Raw genomic sequence first — 21,571 nt, 5'->3', positions numbered from 1 at the left:
TCATACATTACAAAGCCAAGGTGTATTATTACCGGACATGAGACATCTGTTATTTCATTTAATTCACTGAAATGAAAAAGAATTTTGGATACTTCAAAAAACGCCACATGGTTTTTAAATAAAAAATAAAAAAAGGTTATTTCTATATAATCCTTCTTTATTTTTCTAATAAAGCTTGACAACCAATTACAATCCATTCTTATCACAGCTCAAATAGAAAATGGTTATGTTTGGAATGGAATACTAGCATTATGCATACTGTGCAGTGTCTGTATAAGTTTACTATTTAAAAATGTATGTGAAACAGTATGCATTATGCAGTAGGAAGCATTTTAAACTGTATTTAAAGAGGTTTTGCGAGTTATTACTTATTATTTTTCCCTCCCATCTCATTTTTTTTTTCACCACCAGGTCCCTTTAGGGCTCTGTATATTCATGTTGGTCCACCAGTAAATAAACATCGAAATGCTGCTGGGTTGGTTTCCATGTCAGGACTAAATTTTGTATTCAGTTTTGTGTAAAAATGACAACTTTTGGCAAGACTGATCAAATGTATTTAAAAAAAGACATGTTAAAAATGAGTTGATTTTGCTGATCAAATGTATTTAAAAAAAGACATGTTAAAAATGAGTTGATTTTGCTGATCAATTAATTTTATTTGTAATAGAAAGTTAAGCACTAGGGGTGTAACAATATATCGTGTCACAATATATCGCAATACAAAAATGCAACAATATGTATCGTGAGTTTTAGTTTGACCTGAAGTTTTCAGAGTTTTAGTGTCAGTACTAAACTGCTATATATAATGTTGAATATAATGTATAATAATGCAATCTACACTGCAAAATTCCCAGTGTTAAATTAACACTCCTCAGTGTACATATGTCTACACTACAGGGTGTTAAAATTAACACTGAAGCAGTGATGAAGTTAATTAGATAATTAAGTGATTAATTAAGTGATGATTGAGCATTATTGAAGATACCTGATGTCAATAAGCAGAATCATTGAAGGAAAGAGAACTACTGACTTCGAGCCATTACACATTATTGCACGTATTATTACCAGTTTGACTTTATTTCTTTCATACATCTACACACGGTCTTATTTCGATTTAACAGAAGTTTAGATGGTGTTACGACCCGCTAGTATCAGGCCGCAACACAAAAGAGGATTCAAACAGCACGTTGCAATTCAAAAGAGTTTTATTACATTAAACATACAATTGGAAACAAAAATAAACAGAAGTCTAGGGATAAAGGAAAACAACAGGTTAACAAACAATAATATCTTTGACGCTACATGTGTAAGACAAATACCCGGAGGAGCCACTCCTGAGGAGAGTTTCTCCAAAGAGTGCCCTCCCTTAAGAAGGCACAGTACTCTTTTATACTCTAAGCCAATTAATAATTAGTATGGGGAAAACCAATCAGGAACTCCCACGGCTGGACCAATAGGATCAGAGGACTCAGGGACGTCACACCTCCCAATCCAAAAGGAGGTTCTCTGAAGAACCGACAAAAAGAGAGAAAAAAATAATAATAATACGAATGCAAAACCATCATTCCAAAAAAAATGTACATGTATAATAACTTTAATACTCATCTCCATAAATCTCACTCCATTTCAATCCTGAAATCCTGGGCCCTAGGACATCAGAGAAAAATAAAGGAGAAAGAGAGAGAAGAAAAGATACCAGACACTACTGGGACAGTTTACATACGGGAGAGAGCATCAGCAATTATGTTATCCTTGCCACGTATGTGTTTAATCTGCAAGTGGAAAGGTTGAAGAATAAGGCTCCATCGCATTATTCTCTGATTCTTACCGCGCATTCGATCTAGGAAAGTCAACGGATTATGATCAGTGTATACCGTAATCGGACCACATACCGAGCTCAAATAAACCTCGAAATGTTGAACGGCTAAAATAAGAGCTAATGCTTCTTTTTCCACGGTAGAATACACTTGCTGATGACGATTGAATTTCTTTGAAAAATAACTGACTGGATGTTCAATTCCGTTAGAATCTTCTTGTAGAAGAACAGCACCAGCACCGTAAGCGCTTGCATCAACTGCAAGTAGAAAATGCTTGTCAAAATTAGGAGCAGACAACACTGGAGCATTTGCTAATAAAGATTTGGCATTCTCAAAGGAACACTGACATTGTTCTGACCATTGGAAAGGTCTCTTAGGGCTTAGCAAATCAGTCAGAGGGGCAACTACACTTGCAAAATTATGACAGAAACCCCTGTAGTAACCCACCATCCCAAGAAATCGTCGCAACTCACGACGGGTAGTTGGTTTGGGAAAACTACAGATGGCATTCACTTTAGCGTGAATCGGCTTCACACAACCCCTGCCAACCACCTTCCCTAAGTATGTCACAGTGGCCTTTCCAAACTCACTCTTAGTAAGATTTACAGTTAAATTGGCTTTGGCTAAACGCACAAAGAGCTCTCTAATTTGATCAAGGTGTTCAGACCAAGAAGAACTATACAGAACAACATCGTCCAGGTAAGCTTCACAACCAGTCATCCCAGACAAAACGTGATTTATTAACCGCTGAAATGTAGCGGGAGCATTTCGGACCCCAAAAGGCATAACTGTGTACTGCAGGAAGCTATCAGGTGTAACAAAAGCAGATAGTTCTTTAGCACGAGATGTCAATGGCACTTGCCAATAACCCTTCAGGAGGTCAAATTTGCTAACGAACTGCGCTGAGCCGACACGGTCAACACAGTCATCAATTCTTGGTAAAGGATAACAATCAGGCTTTGTCAGAGAATTGAGCTTTCTGTAATCAGTACAGAAACGATACGAATTATCAGGTTTATTCACTAAGATACATGGGGAACTCCAAGAACTAAAACTAGGTTCCGCTAAATCATGATCGAGTAAATAATCTACTTCTTTCTGAAGTAACTTCCTTTTAATCGGGTTGACACGATAAGCATGTTGTTTCACTGGTTGAGCTGTACCAACATCAATATCGTGCTCCACGACGGAAGTTCGAGTAGGAACATCAGAAAAGATTGAGTGAAACGAGCTTACCAACTCAATAATATCAGCCTTCTCCGACTCGGACAAGTGAGATAAAATGTGAGCTAAGTTAGCAAGAACTTCTGAATTATTCAACCGCCCTTCCACTTCTCCTCGAGAGGGACCTTTCATCTCTTCTGGATTGTCAACCATCTCTACAGATGTTTCCAAAACACTTGGATCTGCCATTCCAGTAGCTGTCACAACATCAACAGAGAGAGAAGGAACAGGAGTCACATAAGATTTTAGTAAATTAACATGACAAAACTGTATTTTCTTTCGACGATCGGGTGTGTTTACTAAATAGTTGTTATTCGGGAAACACTTCGCAATCGTGTAAGGTCCAGCAAACCTAGCCTGGAAAGGAGTATTCAAAACAGGCAACAACGCCAGCACTTGGTCACCGGCTTGAAAATGTCTGGACTTCACTTTGCGATCAAACAGTCTCTGCATCTTTTTCTGAGATTTAGCTAACTTCCGCAGAGCAATAGCTCTAGCTTCATAAAGTCGATAACGGAAACTACTTACATAATCTAAAACATTCTCAGGAGGATCCAAATTAGTCCACTCATCTGCCAAGACAGCAATAGGACCCCTAACAGTGTGTCCAAACACCAACTCATTAGGGCTAAAGCCTATGCTCTCCTGTACAACCTCACGAATAGCGAGCAGCATCCAAGGAAGTCCTTCCTCCCAGTCACAGTCAAGTTCGACACAATAAGACCTCAACAGTGACTTAAGAGTCTGATGGAATCTTTCCAGACATCCTTGACTTTGAGGATGATAAGCACTCGATATATTATGTTTAACTTTAAGTTGTCGCATGACCTTAGAAAAGTTTCGGGACATAAAATTTGAACCCTGATCGGATTGAATAGTTTCCGGAATGCCAAAAGTTGACATAAAACTGGTTAAAGCCTTTAAAATAGATTTGGAAGTTATTGATCTCAGGGGATAAGCTGCAGGATAACGTGTAGTCTGACACATTACGGTGAATAAATATGCATGTCCAGCCTTAGATCTTGGTAACGGACCAACACAATCAACAGTCAAGTGTGCAAAAGGTGTTGTAACTGCTGCAATAGGCTGTAAGGGAGCTAATGGAACCTTTTGATTCGGCTTACCTGTCATCTGACAAGTATGACAGGTTCGGATATAATTAATCACATCTCGCTTACACCTAGGCCAATAAAATTTTCTTAACACTCTATCATAGGTCTTCCGTACCCCCATATGACCAGCCATGCCCTGATGTGATAATTGTAAGAGGTCTTGACGGAAATTAAGTGGAACCACAATTTGAATTCTAGGATCGAGTGAAAAGTTAAAACTCATAGGTTGTTGTCTATGCAGCAATCCATCTCGAAGAAAATAGAAAGGAGATGAAGTCTTGTCTTCTCCGTCACGAACTAAAGAAAACAATTCTTGCAGAGTGTCATCCGCCTGCTGTGCTTTGATAAGGTCATCTCGAGTCACACTGTAAAGCGGAGATAAAGAGCAAGATGTGTTAACATGTTCCTCACAGATAAATGGACATTCAGACACTGTATCAGACTTATTAGTCTTATTGTTATCAACAGCATGTGAATCATGCACTGGAATCACATCTTCCGCATCCGTACACACAGTACTTCGTTCTGGCTGAGAGGAATTTTCAGAAACAATAAAAGTATCACAGAGAATGTTTTCAATTTCATCTGGCATACTTTTCTTAGCCATCGCTCTAGTTATTGCACATGCAGGGTATAGATTAGGTCAGTCAGAAGATCCATCTAATTTCTCAACAACAGAAATCACTACAGGTGGAACATCAGCGTCAGACTTTTCCCAAACATTTCCCCCGGCTAAATCATTGCCAAGTATGAAAGTGACACCTGAGACAGGAAGCATAGCACGAACTCCAACTACCACCTCACCTGACACAAGTTTAGAATCGAGATGAATGCGGTGTAGAGGAACTTCCATGAACCCCATCTCAAGTCCTCTAACCAGTACATGGGTTCCCGTATCAGTACGTTCAGACAACGGCAAAAGTCCTTCTAACAAAAAGGATTGCCCCGCCCCAGTATCTCGTAAGATGCGTACAGGTACAGTCTTATCTGAATTAGGCAAAGCCACGGTTCCTTCAGTGAGAAATGGTGCAAAATCAACACAATTTTCCCCATTCTCCTTCTCAGTAATATCTACCTGTTCAACCTGTTCATTAAATCGAGCAGAAATATGATTCACATTCGATGTAGATATTAAACCCACAGGTTTAACACCCTTCTCTTTCTTTTTGAGAGCGAAACAGTCTGCAATTTTATGTCCTACCTTCTTACAGTAGAAACAAACCATCTCAGCTTTCAAACGTGAAGTGTTATCAGAACTATTTGACACAGTATTCTGGCGTGAAACCATCTGTTTAGATCTACCAGTAACACTCAACTTAGGCCTGCTCAAATCATTGAAGTTATTGACAGAAATTTTATGAGTAAGAACAAACTCATCTGCCATAAGAGCAGCATCGGACATTTTACTCACTTTATGCTCATTGAGGTACATAGCAACAGCATTTGGAACACAGTTTTTAAACTCCTCTAAAAGAATCAATTCTCTAAGCTGTTCCTTGGTGGTTACTTTTACTGAGGTACACCAACGGTCAAACAAATTCTCTTTCTCTCTAGCAAACTCAAGATATGTACAGTTTTCAGCCTTAAAGTGACTTCTAAATTTCTGGCGATATGCTTCGGGTGCCAGTTCATAAGCATGCAAAATAGCAGACTTAACAATTTCATAATCACCACTTTGTTCCATAGTCAACGCTGAATAAACATCCTGTGCTCTTCCTACTAAAACACATTGCAATAGTAAGGTCCAAAATTCTTTTGGCCATCTTAAAGACTCTGCAACACGCTCAAAATGTTGAAAATATTTCTCTACTTCCTTCTCTGAAAACAGCGGTACAAGTCTAATGTTTTTGTAAACGTCAAAACCAGGTGCAATTAACACAGTTTCCACAGACGATGCATGACGTGGAGTTTCAACTGTTTGTGCATGCAACTCTAATTCCATTTTCCTCAACTGAAAATCTCTTTCCTCCCTTTCAGATTGTAACTCCAGTTTACGTAACTCTAGTTCCTGTTGTAACTCTAGTTTTCTCATTTCAAGATCACTTTCTTTCAGTGCACAAGCGTCACGCTCAGCACGTAATTTTTCCGCATCCACACATAACTGTTTCTCTTGCAAAGACATCTCACTAAATTTCACATTTCGATCGGCAGCATAAAGAGGAGAGGTTAAAGACTCTTCAGGATCAATATCTTGAGCTCTTACCTCTAAAACACCCCGCTCAAAAAGTGCATTTTTCACAACTTTCACCAACGTGTCTTTCAGCTTCTTATCATTACTCGTTACCTCCACATCAAAGCGCTCGGCAATCTGCAACAACTCTTCCTTCGTGCATCTCTCCAGTAAGATTTCCGAAGGAAATGAGAAGAAATCCTCGATCACCGACGACATTTCTGTTAAAAGAGGCAGCAGAGAAACACAACAATACAACCGCACACGTGAGACGCCGCTAAACTAGAGCACTAGGACTACAAATCCCATCAGCCACTTCGCCTGGTATTGTCACCCACACATGCTCCAGTTAGAATCCGCACTTTCGTTATGAGATAAACAAAGACTTACCACAAGTCATCTCAAATTATCTTCATAATCAGCAGACATCAAATATGCGGATGCAGAAAACAAAAAGTGTCACCTTAAATGAAAATGAGAGACTCCAGTTCCTAACTATAAACAACACTAACTAAACCTACCTAGTCTTCAAAGGTGTACCGGACTCGGGGCGGTATTTAAACGCTGAGCTCAAGGACAATTGGCGTTTTAAACCAAAAGCCTGAAGCGTACCCCCAACAGAGATTTAAAACCCCCGTCCAGAATAACCTTCAAAAATAAGAAAGGCAAAATAACAAAAAAAATAACAAACAGTGCCTCGACGGAAGAGTTTTAAACCCAGCTGAGAACACTCTAACTACCTGAAGTCTACTCATTCAAAAAGAGTGAACACCTTAAACACTATGTATTTACTTACACATGCAGCATCCAGGACGAGCGCCCAATTTTATGTTACGACCCGCTAGTATCAGGCCGCAACACAAAAGAGGATTCAAACAGCACGTTGCAATTCAAAAGAGTTTTATTACATTAAACATACAATCGGAAACAAAAATAAACAGAAGTCTAGGGATAAAGGAAAACAACAGGTTAACAAACAATAATATCTTTGACGCTACATGTGTAAGACAAATACCCGGAGGAGCCACTCCTGAGGAGAGTTTCTCCAAAGAGTGCCCTCCCTTAAGAAGGCACAGTACTCTTTTATACTCTAAGCCAATTAATAATTAGTATGGGGAAAACCAATCAGGAACTCCCACGGCTGGACCAATAGGATCAGAGGACTCAGGGACGTCACAATGGTAATGTTTTATGTAATGTTTCGTTTCAAGTCACCATTATGGTGATCAGTGTTTACTTTAGTTGTGCTCTTGACCCTTTACTTTTTAATATTAGTTTTTCTCTGTCTGCTCCAACTCAGTGTTTATAAAGCACATTTGTTGTGGTAAGATAAACTATGACCTGGGCTGCGTTTCCTGAAAGCATCGTAAGCCTTTTTTGATCAATAAAGACCATTTATTGCAATTGTTCTGCGATCAAGTTAGGCTTAAGAAGTTTATGGGAAACGCAGCCCAGGTCGCGATGGTTATGTGTCGATGATGATATTACAATTCTGTAGTGTCCTGATTCACTGATTTCACCCAGCATTATAAACTGATTATACAAATGTTTTATTCATATTCATTGCAGTAGCTAATTCCAGCAGTGCTCTAATAATCTGAAGATTAAAAAATCACACACAGACATCAAGAATCTACATATGAATCTCAACAATGGTGACAATCACACAAATGCTTCATGTTGCAGTGCATGATGGGAGCCACCAATCGAAACACATCCATGGTTCACATCTGCAGCATGAATAAATTATGCAGCTGAATTGTCCTGTAATTTTCATTGCTTTTTTTCTTTTTGCTTTTATTTTCCTATTGTTTTGTTATGACTTAAGTAGCTTGTTTTGTGATGTTCAGAGTTGATCTGTTTGTCACTAGTTTGTTTATTGTCACCATTGTTGAGATTCATATGCTAATTCTTGATGTCTGTGTGTCTAAACACAAATAGATTTTTGCACAAGTATTTTAAAAATCGTTCATATTGTTGTTGGATCTCAAACTGTAGAATATTGTGGCTACTATCATCAATGCTAAAATTAGACATCAAGCATATAGTCAAATATTCAGACTCTGAATGACATCACTGACTCAAATCACTACATGATGATAATGTCATCATCAAAACATATTGTGAGCAGATCATGTATTCTCTTGCAGTAACAACTGTGCTTTATAAACACAGTGTTGGAACAGTCAGAGAAAAACTAACATGAACATGAACAAAATGAAAAGGGTTAAGAGCCCAACTAAAGCAAACACTGACCACCATAATGGTGACAAAACAAATTGAAAAATTGAAACAAAAAATTAAATAAAACATTACCGTCTATACTTCTGTTGAATCTCAAGGACTTTGGTAGATGTATGACAGAAATAAAGTCAAACTGGTTAATAATAAGTGCGATAATGTGTAATGGCTCAAAGTCAGTTGTAGTTCTTGTGTTTCTCTTTTTTCTGTTCTTGTTGTTTCTATTTCCTTCAATGATTCTGCTTATTCACATTAACATCATCACCACTAATGGCCAATCATCACTTAATTATGTACACTGTACACAAATGTACACTGAGGAGTGTTAATTTAACATTGGGGATTTTGCTGTGTTGGAATATTTGTGGGTCCTGATAATGCCAAATGTCTAATGTTACCAGTAAAAAGTGGCTGACAATATTTTAAATATGTCTAGTCAGTGACCGAGTGCAAGCATATTTCTGTCAGGACCACTATTGTCAAATACGATTACCAATTAGCATACAGTTTGGATTGGCGGTATGGTTCCGTTCTGGGCGAGAACTCCCTACGCATGGATAAGAGCAGGGAGAGCAGCAATAACCCCCCTTAGGGTAAACAGAACAAAACCAACTTGAATGTATTGCAGATATCATTAATTAATTTTAATGACAGCATAATTAGAGAATTTTAGTCTGATTCAGGGGTAATCAGAATGCCAAATGCTGACTGGGCGAGAGGAGGAGCTGGGGATGGAGGAGGATAATTAGCTCCTGAGAAACGCGATAGCTGCTGATAATACTGAAGGAGCTTATATATGTACACGGTGATATAGGCGTCATATTTCTATAGGTAGACGTGGATCAGCTGAGAGTCAGCTGATGCAAGCTTGACTAACGTGACCTGCCAGAACTAACGCTACGCTTGATTCGTCTAAAATAATTCTGTATTTTCAGCTTCAGAATCATGAATATTTTTATTCTGGTGTCTCTATTGTCCTGTGCTTTGGGTTATCAGCACCAAGTCCAAGCCTGTTCATTTACACACACAATGTAAAATCAAATTTAGCATTTTAATCAACAGCACATTTTTTGGTAACCTTTTATCATATGTCTTAAAGTATCGCAATAATATTGTATTGTGTATTGTGATCATGTATCGAATTGTGACATGAGGTTATCATTACACCCCTATTAAGCACAGTGTATTACACAGTATTACATGCAGTGCACTTTGTTATAATACAGTTATAGTGCACAGTGTGCAGTATGCCGAAAACATAGCCTTGAATCGTTTTCAGATATAATTATGCAACTCTCCATATAAATACTCCTATAAAACTTGGTCTTTTTCTGCTTTCTACATGTTCTCAAGGACAGCATGACATTACAAGCCCAAATGCTCAATAGACAAATCCATTAAGAGTCTTTCTCACTGTACTCATCCCTTCATTGGGTCAGCTGCACTGCATTGCGATTCACCCATACATGATTACACAGCACTTCTTCAGCCTCCTATTACATGGCATCAGCAGCAGTGCTTCATGTCTAATGTGAAGCCCGGTGGTGCTGAGAGAGATGTACGGCAGAGGTCACTGTGATATGCTCCGCAATGCTTGTGTGTGTGTGAATGTCTTTTTATGATGCTTTAGGGGGAGTCTCTTAAAGTGGTATTTATGTAATTGTGTCTTTTTAGCCCCACAGATGCAGCTGCAGAGGAGGATATCAGGTGTGTAAACACACACCAACACACACACACACACACACACACACACACACACACGAGACCTGATAAACTAGTTAGAATGTAATTGTTTTAAAGCTGTTTCTGTATGCTAAAGTGAAAATGTTCATTGACTTCATTTACAAATTTTCTGACATATCAAAAAACGAAGCAATCAGAAAGGTTAATGTTTTCCCATGGGACATGGATACTAACATTTAACGGTTTGTTAGAGCACACAGAACACTTTTTTAAGGAACAGTTCACTAAAAATTATCATTTTAACTCATGTCGTTCCAAACTTATATACTTATATGTACTGACATGTGGGGGGAAAAAATGTATATCGTGGCCACAAATTCCTAATACGTCAGCACGTTTTACTAATTATATCCCTCGTTTTAAAGGTAGGGTACGCAATTTTGGAGAGGCTAGTAAGCGAGCATTGAAAGCATGAGATCCCACCCTCCCTTCAGATCTTCTCCAAAGCCACGCCTCCTTGAAAACTCATAAACGCGACAGCCAGAGCAGAGTCTGCGAAGTGTCACGAGGGACGTTAAATTACCTCGTCACATAACATTACAATAATTATGAACATAAACAACTTACAGAGCTCTGACTTGTACCACCTTAATACTGAAGATTAATTTCGACGTTGATAGTGTTGACATAGAAGCGCAAAATTCTGAGTTAATTCGTTCTCTCATTTTACAATTTATGGCCACATTATAATAATTTGTTCCCATGTTTTAGTTTAATCAAAACAAGGGAACAAACTAGTACAACGTGGCCACAATTTATATAAAAATCACAAAAAGTACATGACAAAATTACTAAAACTTAAAATAAATCTAAAATGAAAACTAAAACTATAAAAGTAAAAGCTAATTAAAAATATTAAGAAATACTGACACTAAATATAACATACTTTAATAGTATATAAATAACACTAAAACAACCTAATAATACTAATAATCATCACACCAAATAACAATTCATAGTGACCACCAATAAGGGGGAAAAAACATAAAGTTACTACTTTTGTGCCATATTTAAGCTTTTTGTAAGTAGAAGATGAAATTTAAGATGTTATTTATATTTACTATAAAAAAGACCTCCAATCTAGCTCCCAAATTAAATATGGTGCAGGTTGAGCTCGACTTGAGATCTAGAGTTCATGCCATGGGTTTATAAACAACAGCATTCGGGTTTGGAACAACATGAGGTAAATTATGACAGAATTATAATGTCTTTAATTATTATTCTTAGTGTAGATAAAAAAAAAAAGCTTGAACAAGCCTTTCTTTTATATTTAAGAGCAACATTGGTGTTATGAAGGAGATCACTGATGTTATGGCAACCCCTCTGACAGGAAAAGAGGTGCTGTGGCATACGCTTCCCAGAAGCCCTGGCTCCTAAACACCACACTAGCGGAGAACATCACTTTTGAGATGCCTTTAATAAAGCAAAGGTAAATGACCTTCATGTACTTTCTGCCCACACAATAATACACAACAAATACGCCACCATATGCCGACTGGGTACAACATTTGTGCCAAATGTGCCTTCCGTACCCATTAACCCGTGTCTAGCACCCTGTCGCCCTGGTGATGTACAAAAGTCAAGTGTTTACTATCCTTTTTTTGTCTCGTTTATATTCCCCAGTGTCCATTTGTCAATAGAAATGCGTCCTCTTTTTCCATCTGACATGCAATCATTCTCGCCTCTTTAAATTTTAGTATAAATATTAACAGTCATGAGACAGATGTAGCCCTGAGTAAGTGTTTCTCTGTGAGTCGACGCTTCTCATGATCTCTGTTGTATATTCACCTTCCCTGGCCTGGAGCCTCAACAGCTGGCGGAGATGTCTGTACTCAAAGTACACGAGGACACAATCTATGTTTACAGTCCACTTATATTGTTGAGGTGCGGTCCCATTAGCAACATTTTAGTGAAATTGACTGGCGAAAAAGTAAACTGTTGATAATGTTATGATAGGCTAATCTCTGCGTATCAGAGTATTTTACACTATTATCATTTTATTGTAAGTTTTGCCCTAACTAACTGCGATCACGATGAGCTAAAGGATATTTTGCCGGTCTATTGGGTAGCTCCGCCCACAAAGAAATCGAATTAGTCGACAGTCCCATATAATATTCCTGTAAATTAGGGTACGTTTAGACGACAACGATATGCTTAAAACTGAGACGTTTTTCCTTTGAGTTTTCCCTTGTACAGACGACACCATTGTCAAAACGATCCCCATTTAAACGGATCAGAGAAAACGACTAAAAACGCTGTATTCTGCTGCCAGGCCATTAAATAGCGATGAAACACTACAGAGAACACGTAATACGCATATGTGCATGATGTCAACGTCTTCAGAGATTCACGTTTTTATTGTTTACACGGAGACCGGTTTCAAAAACTTGCACTTTGAAACCCGTTTTCAAAAGTTTGTGGTTTCAGGCACCCAAAACGCTGTTCTCGTGTAAACGAACGGCCAAAACGCATAAGTTTTACTTTTCTTTTTTTCGTTGAAAACGGTTTTGTGTAAACAGCCCCTCAAACATCACAAATTGACTGATTGGTTGTCATTGTGTTGTGTACAGTTTGACATTATTGTGGACAGGCATTCTTGAAGTCTTGTAGAAATGGAGGTATAGCGACTTTTCTTTCATATTGTGATGTACAGTCGAGAGAAACTGATTATCGCAAAAGGAAAAAAAAAACTTTTTCAATCCATCGGTCACTGATTGGATTTTGAGATGTGAGTGTTGCATTGAAAATGGTAGCAGATCTTAATGTGACCTTGCAGTCTATTGTAAGAAAGGGACGGGTTAAAGAAGGCTAAATGATTGGAGAAATCTGGCATACCTCACCAGAGAGAATTACGATGTTTGACCGGAAGATCCAGTTATGGGATTTTAATTAAAAAATGGCAAGGTCAAAAAATAATAATAATAATAACTTGAATCTTTTACACAGAATCAATGACATGCATTTAAAAAATAGTGATCTTTTTTTTATTTCATGCTGACTTTAATATGTAAAGGATCTCTGTTATGATTGGCTAATCTCTATGTACTATCAAATTTGACACTATTATCATCTTATTCTAAGTTTTCTCTTAGCTAACTGCGATCACAATGAGAAACCGGATATTTTGCTGCTCACTTGTTTTCTGTTGGGTAGCCCCACCCACAAAGAAATCTCATTGGTCAACTGTCCCATTTAGTATTTTTATATAATACATTACAAATGTTCTGACTGGCTGTGATTGTGTCATGTAAATGTTCACATTGTGGGCAGGCAATTTTTTAAAAACTTGCACGTTGTTTCGGACAATGAGATTTCAATAAATGACCTGAGGGAAATTTGGAGGGAAATTAGCATTTTTGCTCTATGGCCCAGTCCCAAATGGCATACTTAGATGGCTTTTTTAGCATTTGTCTGTAATTTTAATATCAGTTCAAATGCTTTAAGCGCTATTATATCAATGACAGAGTCCATGCAGAGAATCAGTCATTTATTATTAACCACAAATTTTATTTCAACATCAATATTTAAAAGGCTAATAAAGATAGATTACCACGTAGTGTTAAGTGTCTAGCCAGCTGTGCTTCTGTCTCATCTTTTGTTGTGTGCAGGTACAAGGCAGTAATTGAAGCATGTTCTCTCCAGCCGGACATTGACATCCTGGCTCAGGGGGACCAGACGGAGATCGGAGAGCGGGTCAGTGTGCCGCCCATGTGACTTTTGTGGCGCATTTCGTTACCAGCCATCTGGAATGGTTTTAGAACTGCATATGGTTGAGTTTCAGTTATGATGTGTCATATTGTATTCCACTAATGAACGAACATATTTAGTTTGAGACGTTCTAGTGATTTAGTATCTAGGTAGCCGTTAAAAGACCGCTGTCTCGTTGTTTACACTCGCTCATTCAGGATTTTAGCTCAGGTCACATTTAAGGCAGCTTGATGTTGTAAATGGCTTTCAGGTTGTAACTAAAAGCCTCATTTAAAGAGTGTTGGCCAAGTCAACATGATCGATCCACATGCCATTTGTTTGTGTAACGGTTACCTTAACTTCTACTACCTTCCTCCTACTTTTTGAGGTTTTTAATCAGTACAGCCTTGCTGTTAACTTTCCTATTCTTTCTTCTTTCCAGGGCATTATTCTCTCTGGAGGCCAGAGGCAGCGAATCAGTGTGGCTCGAGCTCTTTATCAAACCACCAATGTGGTGTTTTTGGTAAGTTCAGAACCATCTATACACAAAAAGTAACGAAATGAGACTTCAAATCATTTTTTTTTTTTTTTTTTTATCACAGGATGATCCTTTCTCAGCACTGGATATTCACCTGAGTGATCACCTGATGCAGGAGGGTATTCTCAAACTACTGAGAGAGGAGAAAAGAACGGTGGTGCTCGTGACACACAAACTGCAGTATCTCCCTCACGCAGACTGGGTACTTTATATGCAAACGCACTTATTCAAACTTCTTCCCCTATTAAACAGTTGGTCATACTTTTGATGGGAATATCCGGTTTAAATATGGTCTTAGGCAGAACGAGCTCTGACTCGTCTCTGTTAATTTGGAAAAAGAAGAGTGAAAATGAATTATTGAATGGGTGAGCTCTGAGATGTCGAAGCCTAATTTAAAAGTCAAATCTCACAAAACGTGAGTTATACTTATGAATTATTTACCTTCATTCATCATCTGTCGTCTACCCGCTGAACCTATAGAAATTATTTCAGAGGAACCTCGTAACGTCTTTGATTTATAGTCCAATACAAGAGTCTGTTGTAAAGGATGAATTAATTTAGTTTTTGTCACGGTTTCAACTGCATACTGACAATTCATTATACATCAAATTGAGCAAAATAGACCATCTGGTCTGCAGGAAAAAAAATCAAATTAAATCCTCATTTGGCCACTGTTTGCAATGAGAGGAATCAAACTGCAGACCAAACCAAAGCCATTCAATCAAAATAAGGTCACTGCAGGTTTAGAATAAGCAAATAGTTCTCTTCTTTTAGCTAACCTGATTTGTTTTTCACAGACAAGAAATGTTACAGCACTTCACTTGCATTTCACTACTCAGTCTCTCAGGAAATACTTCTTCCAATACAACAAACACCTACATTGTAAATTCAGAAGCAGTGGGCGGAAAAAATACTTTTATTAAAAGTAACGCTTAAATGTAATGAGTTACTTTTTTAAAAGTAACAAGAAATTAAAAAATGTACTACATCTTTTTATTGAAAGGAACATGATTCAATCAATCCATTCATTGGAGAAATTCTTTTTTAGAAGGAAAGCTCTGTGCTTGACTTTTGCAGTTATTTTATTTTACTGAAAACATATTTTTTTAAGAAAATTGCTGATTCAGTACAAGTTTAGCTAAATGGACATTTGTGGCATTATGTTGATTACCACAAAAACATTGCTACATTTTTGGAGGATTTAAAAGAAGAAATATAAAAAAGCAACAATCAGTGGGTAACAAAACAGTAGGTATTTTAATGATTACAAACATCTATTCATTTCCATTGTTTTGCTTTTTTGTTTCTAGTCAAACATCCTTAATACAAGATAAATTTACTGTAGAAGGTACATTTGGATATTCAGACTTAAGAGAATATGCATAGTACCAAATGCTTTGACCCAACATACCTAACCAGAGAAAGCTTACAGGCATTGTGCATTTTCATGAAACTCATGAATTTTTTTTACTGGTCTCAAGCCAATTTATTGTCGTCGTCAACCCAGTTTTTATTAGAAATGAACGAGGTCCCTTGTCTCTCTCACCCTGGCTCTGGGTGATGAATTGACTTGTTAAAGTGTTCCTCCTCCTGGCACTCAATAAACCACCCGTGGTCAGAAGAGTTTTTAAACTCCCTGTTATTTAGACATAGCCACTTTAAGCTGACAGATAGAAAGGGACAGGCCTTTAAATATTGGCTTTATTTCTCATGGGGCATTAAAAAACGTCCGCCTTCTTCTTTATGTGGCGTCAGGGGCTTGTCAGGAGAATGAAGTAATAATTGAATGTTTGTTGTTTATTTGTAGATCATTGCGATGAAAGACGGCAGCATACAAGCAGAAGGAACGTTGAAGGACATCCAGAACTCTCAGCCTGAGCTTTTCAAGCAGTGGAAGAGTCTGATGCACAGACAGGACAAAGAATTTGAGAAGGTAGTCTGCAAAAAATTAATGAGATACTAGAGGAAGCGATTTAAAGGTCAAGTTCATTTGTTTAGCTTTGTCACAGCAAATACTCACTTGACCTTTTTGTTGACATTTGTTTGAAAGATTGGAAAATCAATCTCTAGGTTTATACAAAAAAAATGGCTTGGCAATCAAGGACACAGTGGATACTCTAAGTGGGACTTTGACTTAGACAAAAAAGTGACTGTAATAAACTCAAGTCTCTGAACAAGTGTTTATATGCCATCTAGTGGCCAACACAGCTGTCAATAAACTTTCTAAACTGCCTCTCTGTGTACAAAAATACATTTAATCTACACAACTGTGTGTTGAAGATTAAAACAACATTGAAGTACCTCAAGGAACTGTGTTGGGCCCCTTCCGGTTCTTCTTCCACTTGATATTTCTTACAGTATTTGGTCCAAACTATCGGGAGATATTCTCTGACGACCCCTTCATGATAGACTCAGATCTTTTAACATTTGCAGGAGGATGTTCTTGCAGAACATGTCACTATTATCCAGTGTACTTTTTTAAGAGACACAAATACTCAGGGAATTAGTTGGAAAATAATGAAATTGACTTTTGATTTAAGTTTTTAGTTTTGCGTAACTAGCCAAATATGCTAAACAGACCCTGCTCTCCATATTTGTTTAGGCATGATGTTTTTGTTGTGTTCCAGGAGACAGTAGACGAGAATATGACGGTGCTGGAAAGAAAAAACTTGAGGCGAGCCATGTACTCCAGAGAGGCTATAAAAACTGAAGAGGAAGTAGAAGGTAAGATTAGATAAACATGTAGCAAAACACTAATAAATGTTTTAGCAGTGTTTATATATCATGGTCATCTGGTACAATATTATATTTTTCCTGCAACCTATCTGCAAAAAAGGACAATGGGTTGTTGCATTAACTCTGTAAGCCCCTGATAGGAATCCTCATTAATCTTCATTAAAGATACAATATGTAAATTTTTTCGCCGCTAGGGGTCGCTGACCCTTTACAATAACAAAGGCGTAGGTTGATGACGCAAAATTCCAGTTGTATTATGGAACTTGTCGTCAAGCTAATGGATCTAATAATGTTTATGGATGAGTGAATACATTGACATTTTTGTCATGACTGTGGTATGAAGCAGGGCTTGATTGCTAATGAGAGACAGATATCAGCGCCAGACGCAAGTCCCATGGATATAAAGGAATAAGGACATTTAATTCTACCAAAGTACCCGCAAGTGCAGAATTACTCACACTTTTATTTGACGAATGAAGCTTGTGAGGTAACGCAGCGCTGTTTCACTTGGTCTACACTAACACACTAAACTGCATTTGAGTGTGTTTAAAGTTATAATGTTATTCTATGTGTTAGTTTGTTAGACGTAATGCTGTTGTCCACGTCTGTTGCCATGGTTACTATGCTCGTACTGCACGAGCGGAAACCAGGGATAACGCGGATATTATGTCAGTGACAGGCGACAAGTGAAAATTCCGGGATGGGCAATTATTTAAAATTGGAATTTCTCTAGATTTTTCTCTTAAAAATCTTTGGGAACTTTTGGGATATTGTAAGTACACAACTGCAGCAAATATATCACACTGTGCAAGTGATTTTTGGATATTTTATTACAAAATTCGTACATATTGTAACTTTAAAGATTTGGGTGACAAGAGGGTAGTACCCACTTGTTCCTCTTTGTAGTGTTTTGTTGACTGCAGCATTGAAAAAAGAAAAAGTTAAATTATCTGATTGTAGCCCTCTCTGCTAGTTCTTGTAGTCATGTGTGATTACTTTCTCAAGTCCACCTGGAAAGGATCTCCTGGGGTGGCATCTTGAACTTACTCAGGCTCCTGATATAATAGTCATTGCTGTGCATTCCTGACCAAGCTGTTGATGTGAATGGTCTTTGCCAAGATGTTTGCATGCCTTCCCTCACCATCTGTCAGGAAGTCCAGGATCCACTGACAGATGGCTGAGGTCCAAGGTGTTGTAATGAAGCTGTATTTAAGAAATAAGATCCTCACACAATTCTCCTTCCCAGTGGGACAGAGAAACGTATAGGCATCATCCAGGTCTCTGCTTGTGACGAGCAAATTGCAGTTGGTATAGAGAAGGGGTAGCAAATCCTGCTCCGCTACCTTTCTGCAGACTCCAGTTACAACCCTGCACCAATGAACCTGTAATTTTCAAATAATCCTGATGTAACCGATCGGTGAGAGTTGCCGCGTGTAGTCGGGGAGGAGCTGAAAGTGACCACTCACTTGGTGTTTTTGCATACTTTACCAGAGCTGAAGTGAAATAAATGCAATATTTGTCAAATACACAGACATTTCAGATACGTTTCCATTTAATACTTTAAGTACTGCTAAATACAGCGTCTGTTTGTACAGGAATAAAGTTAAACATAAGCCGGGCTGAGTCCTCCGGCTGCTCTCGAATCGGTCTCGCGGTTCTTTGATGCCATTACGTCACAGTCACGTGGCGTCGGCGCTGTCTCAAGTTGGACACAATTTCTTACCGGCATGCACTGCTTCAAGTCAGCCGCCAATCGCACTGTGCAGTGCTGTATGAAGTCGAACAAGCCTAAACTTTGCAGGATGGTAGCCATCCTGGAGCAGGGTTGGTTACCCTGGTACAGAGAATAGGACCAAAGCTGTTTTTGGTATGTTTTTGTTTTTCTCAGCACCAGGATCATTTGTGGGCATTTTAAAATGTGATAGATCATGTTTGGTAACTAGGCGCACTTGTGTACATCCTTTGCTCTTGTTGGTTTCTAGGTGTTCACCTTCCCGAAGCAGCAACTCCTTACTATGCTTAGAAATCCCAAGAACACTTTAGCTTACAGGTTTACATGACAAAATCATTCTCAACTAAGAAAAAACAAAGATTTTAGACCACACTAAATGCACACTACTTACGAATTATAAACTACAAACTTGCAAGCAGGGATAGGCAGTATTTCAGGTACATGTATTTACATAAAAAACGTGTAATCAATTCAATGGCATGGTGGGATGTCATCCTGTAGCATGTGATGTCACGAACAGGAAGCTATAAAGTGCACCTGATCTAAACAATAGGCACTATTTTAACGATTGGTCTAAAGCGCAGGGCGCAAGTGCACTGAGGGCGGGCCCGAATGGTTGTGTCTATTCTCTTTATGAGTAATGGGTGTGTTTTGGGCGTAACGTGCAAAAAAACATTTAGAGTGTAATTTCCAATTCCCTTTAAAAGCCAGTTGCGCTCGCGCCATGGCGGATTCGCTATTTACATGGCGCAATTTGCCAGCGGAAAGACTGAGCGCTTCTCTAGCGAGGAAACGGACTGCTCATGCGCGAGGTTAAAGCGCGTAAGCAGACCATCTACGGGACAAGCCGGATTCCACCATATCGTTATGTACACCTCTTTTACATTGTAAAATCTTTTACATTGTAATCCTTTTATTTGGCATGTTTGTGTGCTGCTGCGCGTCCCTGTGTTGTGGACCCGCCTATTGGCGCACATTGCTAACGGGCTCTTTAAATAACAAAAAAAAAAAACTGCACCATTGACTTTAGACCAGGTTTTTGTTGGTCAATGGTGCAGTCTATTTCAGTTGCCTCAAAATAGCAACCAGCACGCCAACACGCCCATGGGCGCACAGATGTGCGCAAATGCATTTGCTATTTAAACAATGTGGCGCAGGACGTGAAAATAACTGTGTCAGGCAGGCTGAAACTAGCAAATAATAATTAAGTCACACTTGGCGCTGCAGTCTGCCGGGTGTATGATAGGGCCATTGTCAGCTTCTGATTGGCCGAAACAAATCGATCACAGGCATACAAGAAGTATGGCAGGGCGACGCATCGTCTAGTTCCCCTTTCAGGTAGTCATGGTTACAGTTGTAACCTGAGACGTTTTTCAGGTAGGTCTACACATGGGCTATGGGACTGTTAATACCCACTCCACTGTACTAATAGGTCCAGGTCCACCATCTGATCTGGATACGGACCGGATATGGCTGACTACGGTAACCTTGGGATAAACAGAAATAATAATATTAGCATAGATGCAATTCTTCTTACGATGTAACAAGTACATCGGGTGTTATGGGAAGTGTTCCCGGTTCCGGATGACCTAATTTATGCAGCCTGACAATCCTTTGTGCATGCTAGGTTAAAGAGATGTGTTTTTAGTCTAGGTTTAAACTGACAGAATGTGTCTGCTACCTGAACAAGGCCAGGAAGACCGTTCAGAGTTTGGGTGCTAAATAGGAAAATTATCTACTGCCTTCAGATGATTTTGATATTCTAGGTATTATCAACTGGCCAGAATTTTCAGATCACAATAGACATAAAGGACTATAATGCGTTAAGAGCTCGCTCAAGTACTGAAGGGCTAAACCATTTAGTGCTTTGTAAGTAATTAGCAAGATTTTAAAATGTATACGATGTTTAATAGGGAGCCATTGTAGTAGTGACAGAACCGTGCTAATATGGCTATACTTCCTGGTTCTAGTAAGAACTCGAGCTGCTGCGTTTTGGGCCAGCTGTAGTTTGTTTATTATGCGTCCAGAGCATCCACCCAGTAGAGTATTACAATAATATTGCCTTGAGATCAAGAACACATGAACTAACTTTTCTGCTTTTGTCAGTGAGAGCACGTCGTAATGTAGATATATTTTTTAGATGGGGAAAATTGTGGTTTTACAGATGCTAGAAATGTGGCTTTCAAATGAAAGATTGATATTACAGAGCACACCAGGTTCCTAACTGATGACGAAGACTTGACAGAGCAGCCATCAAGTGTTAGACAGTATTCTAGGTAATTACATGCAAATGTGTTTGGTCTAATAATTAAAACTGTTTTTTTTTTCAGAATTAAGTAGTAGGAAATTACTAGTCATCCAATTTTAAAGTCTGCATGACCCACTGAGACAGATTTGGCAGAAGTTTCCACGCTGCCAGGTGGTCTACTAAGGGAACCAGCCTCGAAAAACTGGTCTCTGGTGTATTTCGAGTAGTCAGCTCGGCGCCCTGAATAGGATAACTGGCACGGAACAGCCAAACTGGCTTTTCTAAAACCCTCCTTGGAGGGGACGAGTCTCGGAGTGCCGCAA

At 38.6% G+C, this 21,571-nt stretch overlaps 1 protein-coding gene across 1 annotated transcript in view; it reads left to right on the top strand.

Moving 5' to 3' along the window:
• abcc8 (ATP-binding cassette, sub-family C (CFTR/MRP), member 8) overlaps window positions 1-21,571 on the top strand; it is a 104,946-nt gene that overhangs the window by 59,270 nt on the left and 24,105 nt on the right. Inside the window, exons 19-25 of the mRNA XM_056252131.1 lie at window positions 10,239-10,271; window positions 11,638-11,736; window positions 13,916-14,000; window positions 14,437-14,517; window positions 14,597-14,734; window positions 16,340-16,465; window positions 17,160-17,256. Coding sequence (XP_056108106.1) covers window positions 10,239-10,271; window positions 11,638-11,736; window positions 13,916-14,000; window positions 14,437-14,517; window positions 14,597-14,734; window positions 16,340-16,465; window positions 17,160-17,256 — 659 coding nt within the window. The remainder of the gene's footprint in view (window positions 1-10,238; window positions 10,272-11,637; window positions 11,737-13,915; window positions 14,001-14,436; window positions 14,518-14,596; window positions 14,735-16,339; window positions 16,466-17,159; window positions 17,257-21,571) is intronic.

This window comes from Rhinichthys klamathensis, unplaced genomic scaffold, assembly GCF_029890125.1.
Source record: "Rhinichthys klamathensis goyatoka isolate OS25496 unplaced genomic scaffold, OSU_Roscu_1.1 h1tg000092l_1, whole genome shotgun sequence".
In the NCBI taxonomy this organism is placed as follows: Eukaryota; Metazoa; Chordata; class Actinopteri; order Cypriniformes; family Leuciscidae; genus Rhinichthys; species Rhinichthys klamathensis.
The sequence above is the reverse complement of the archived record's forward strand: the minus strand, read 5'-3'. Positions and strand labels throughout refer to the sequence as shown.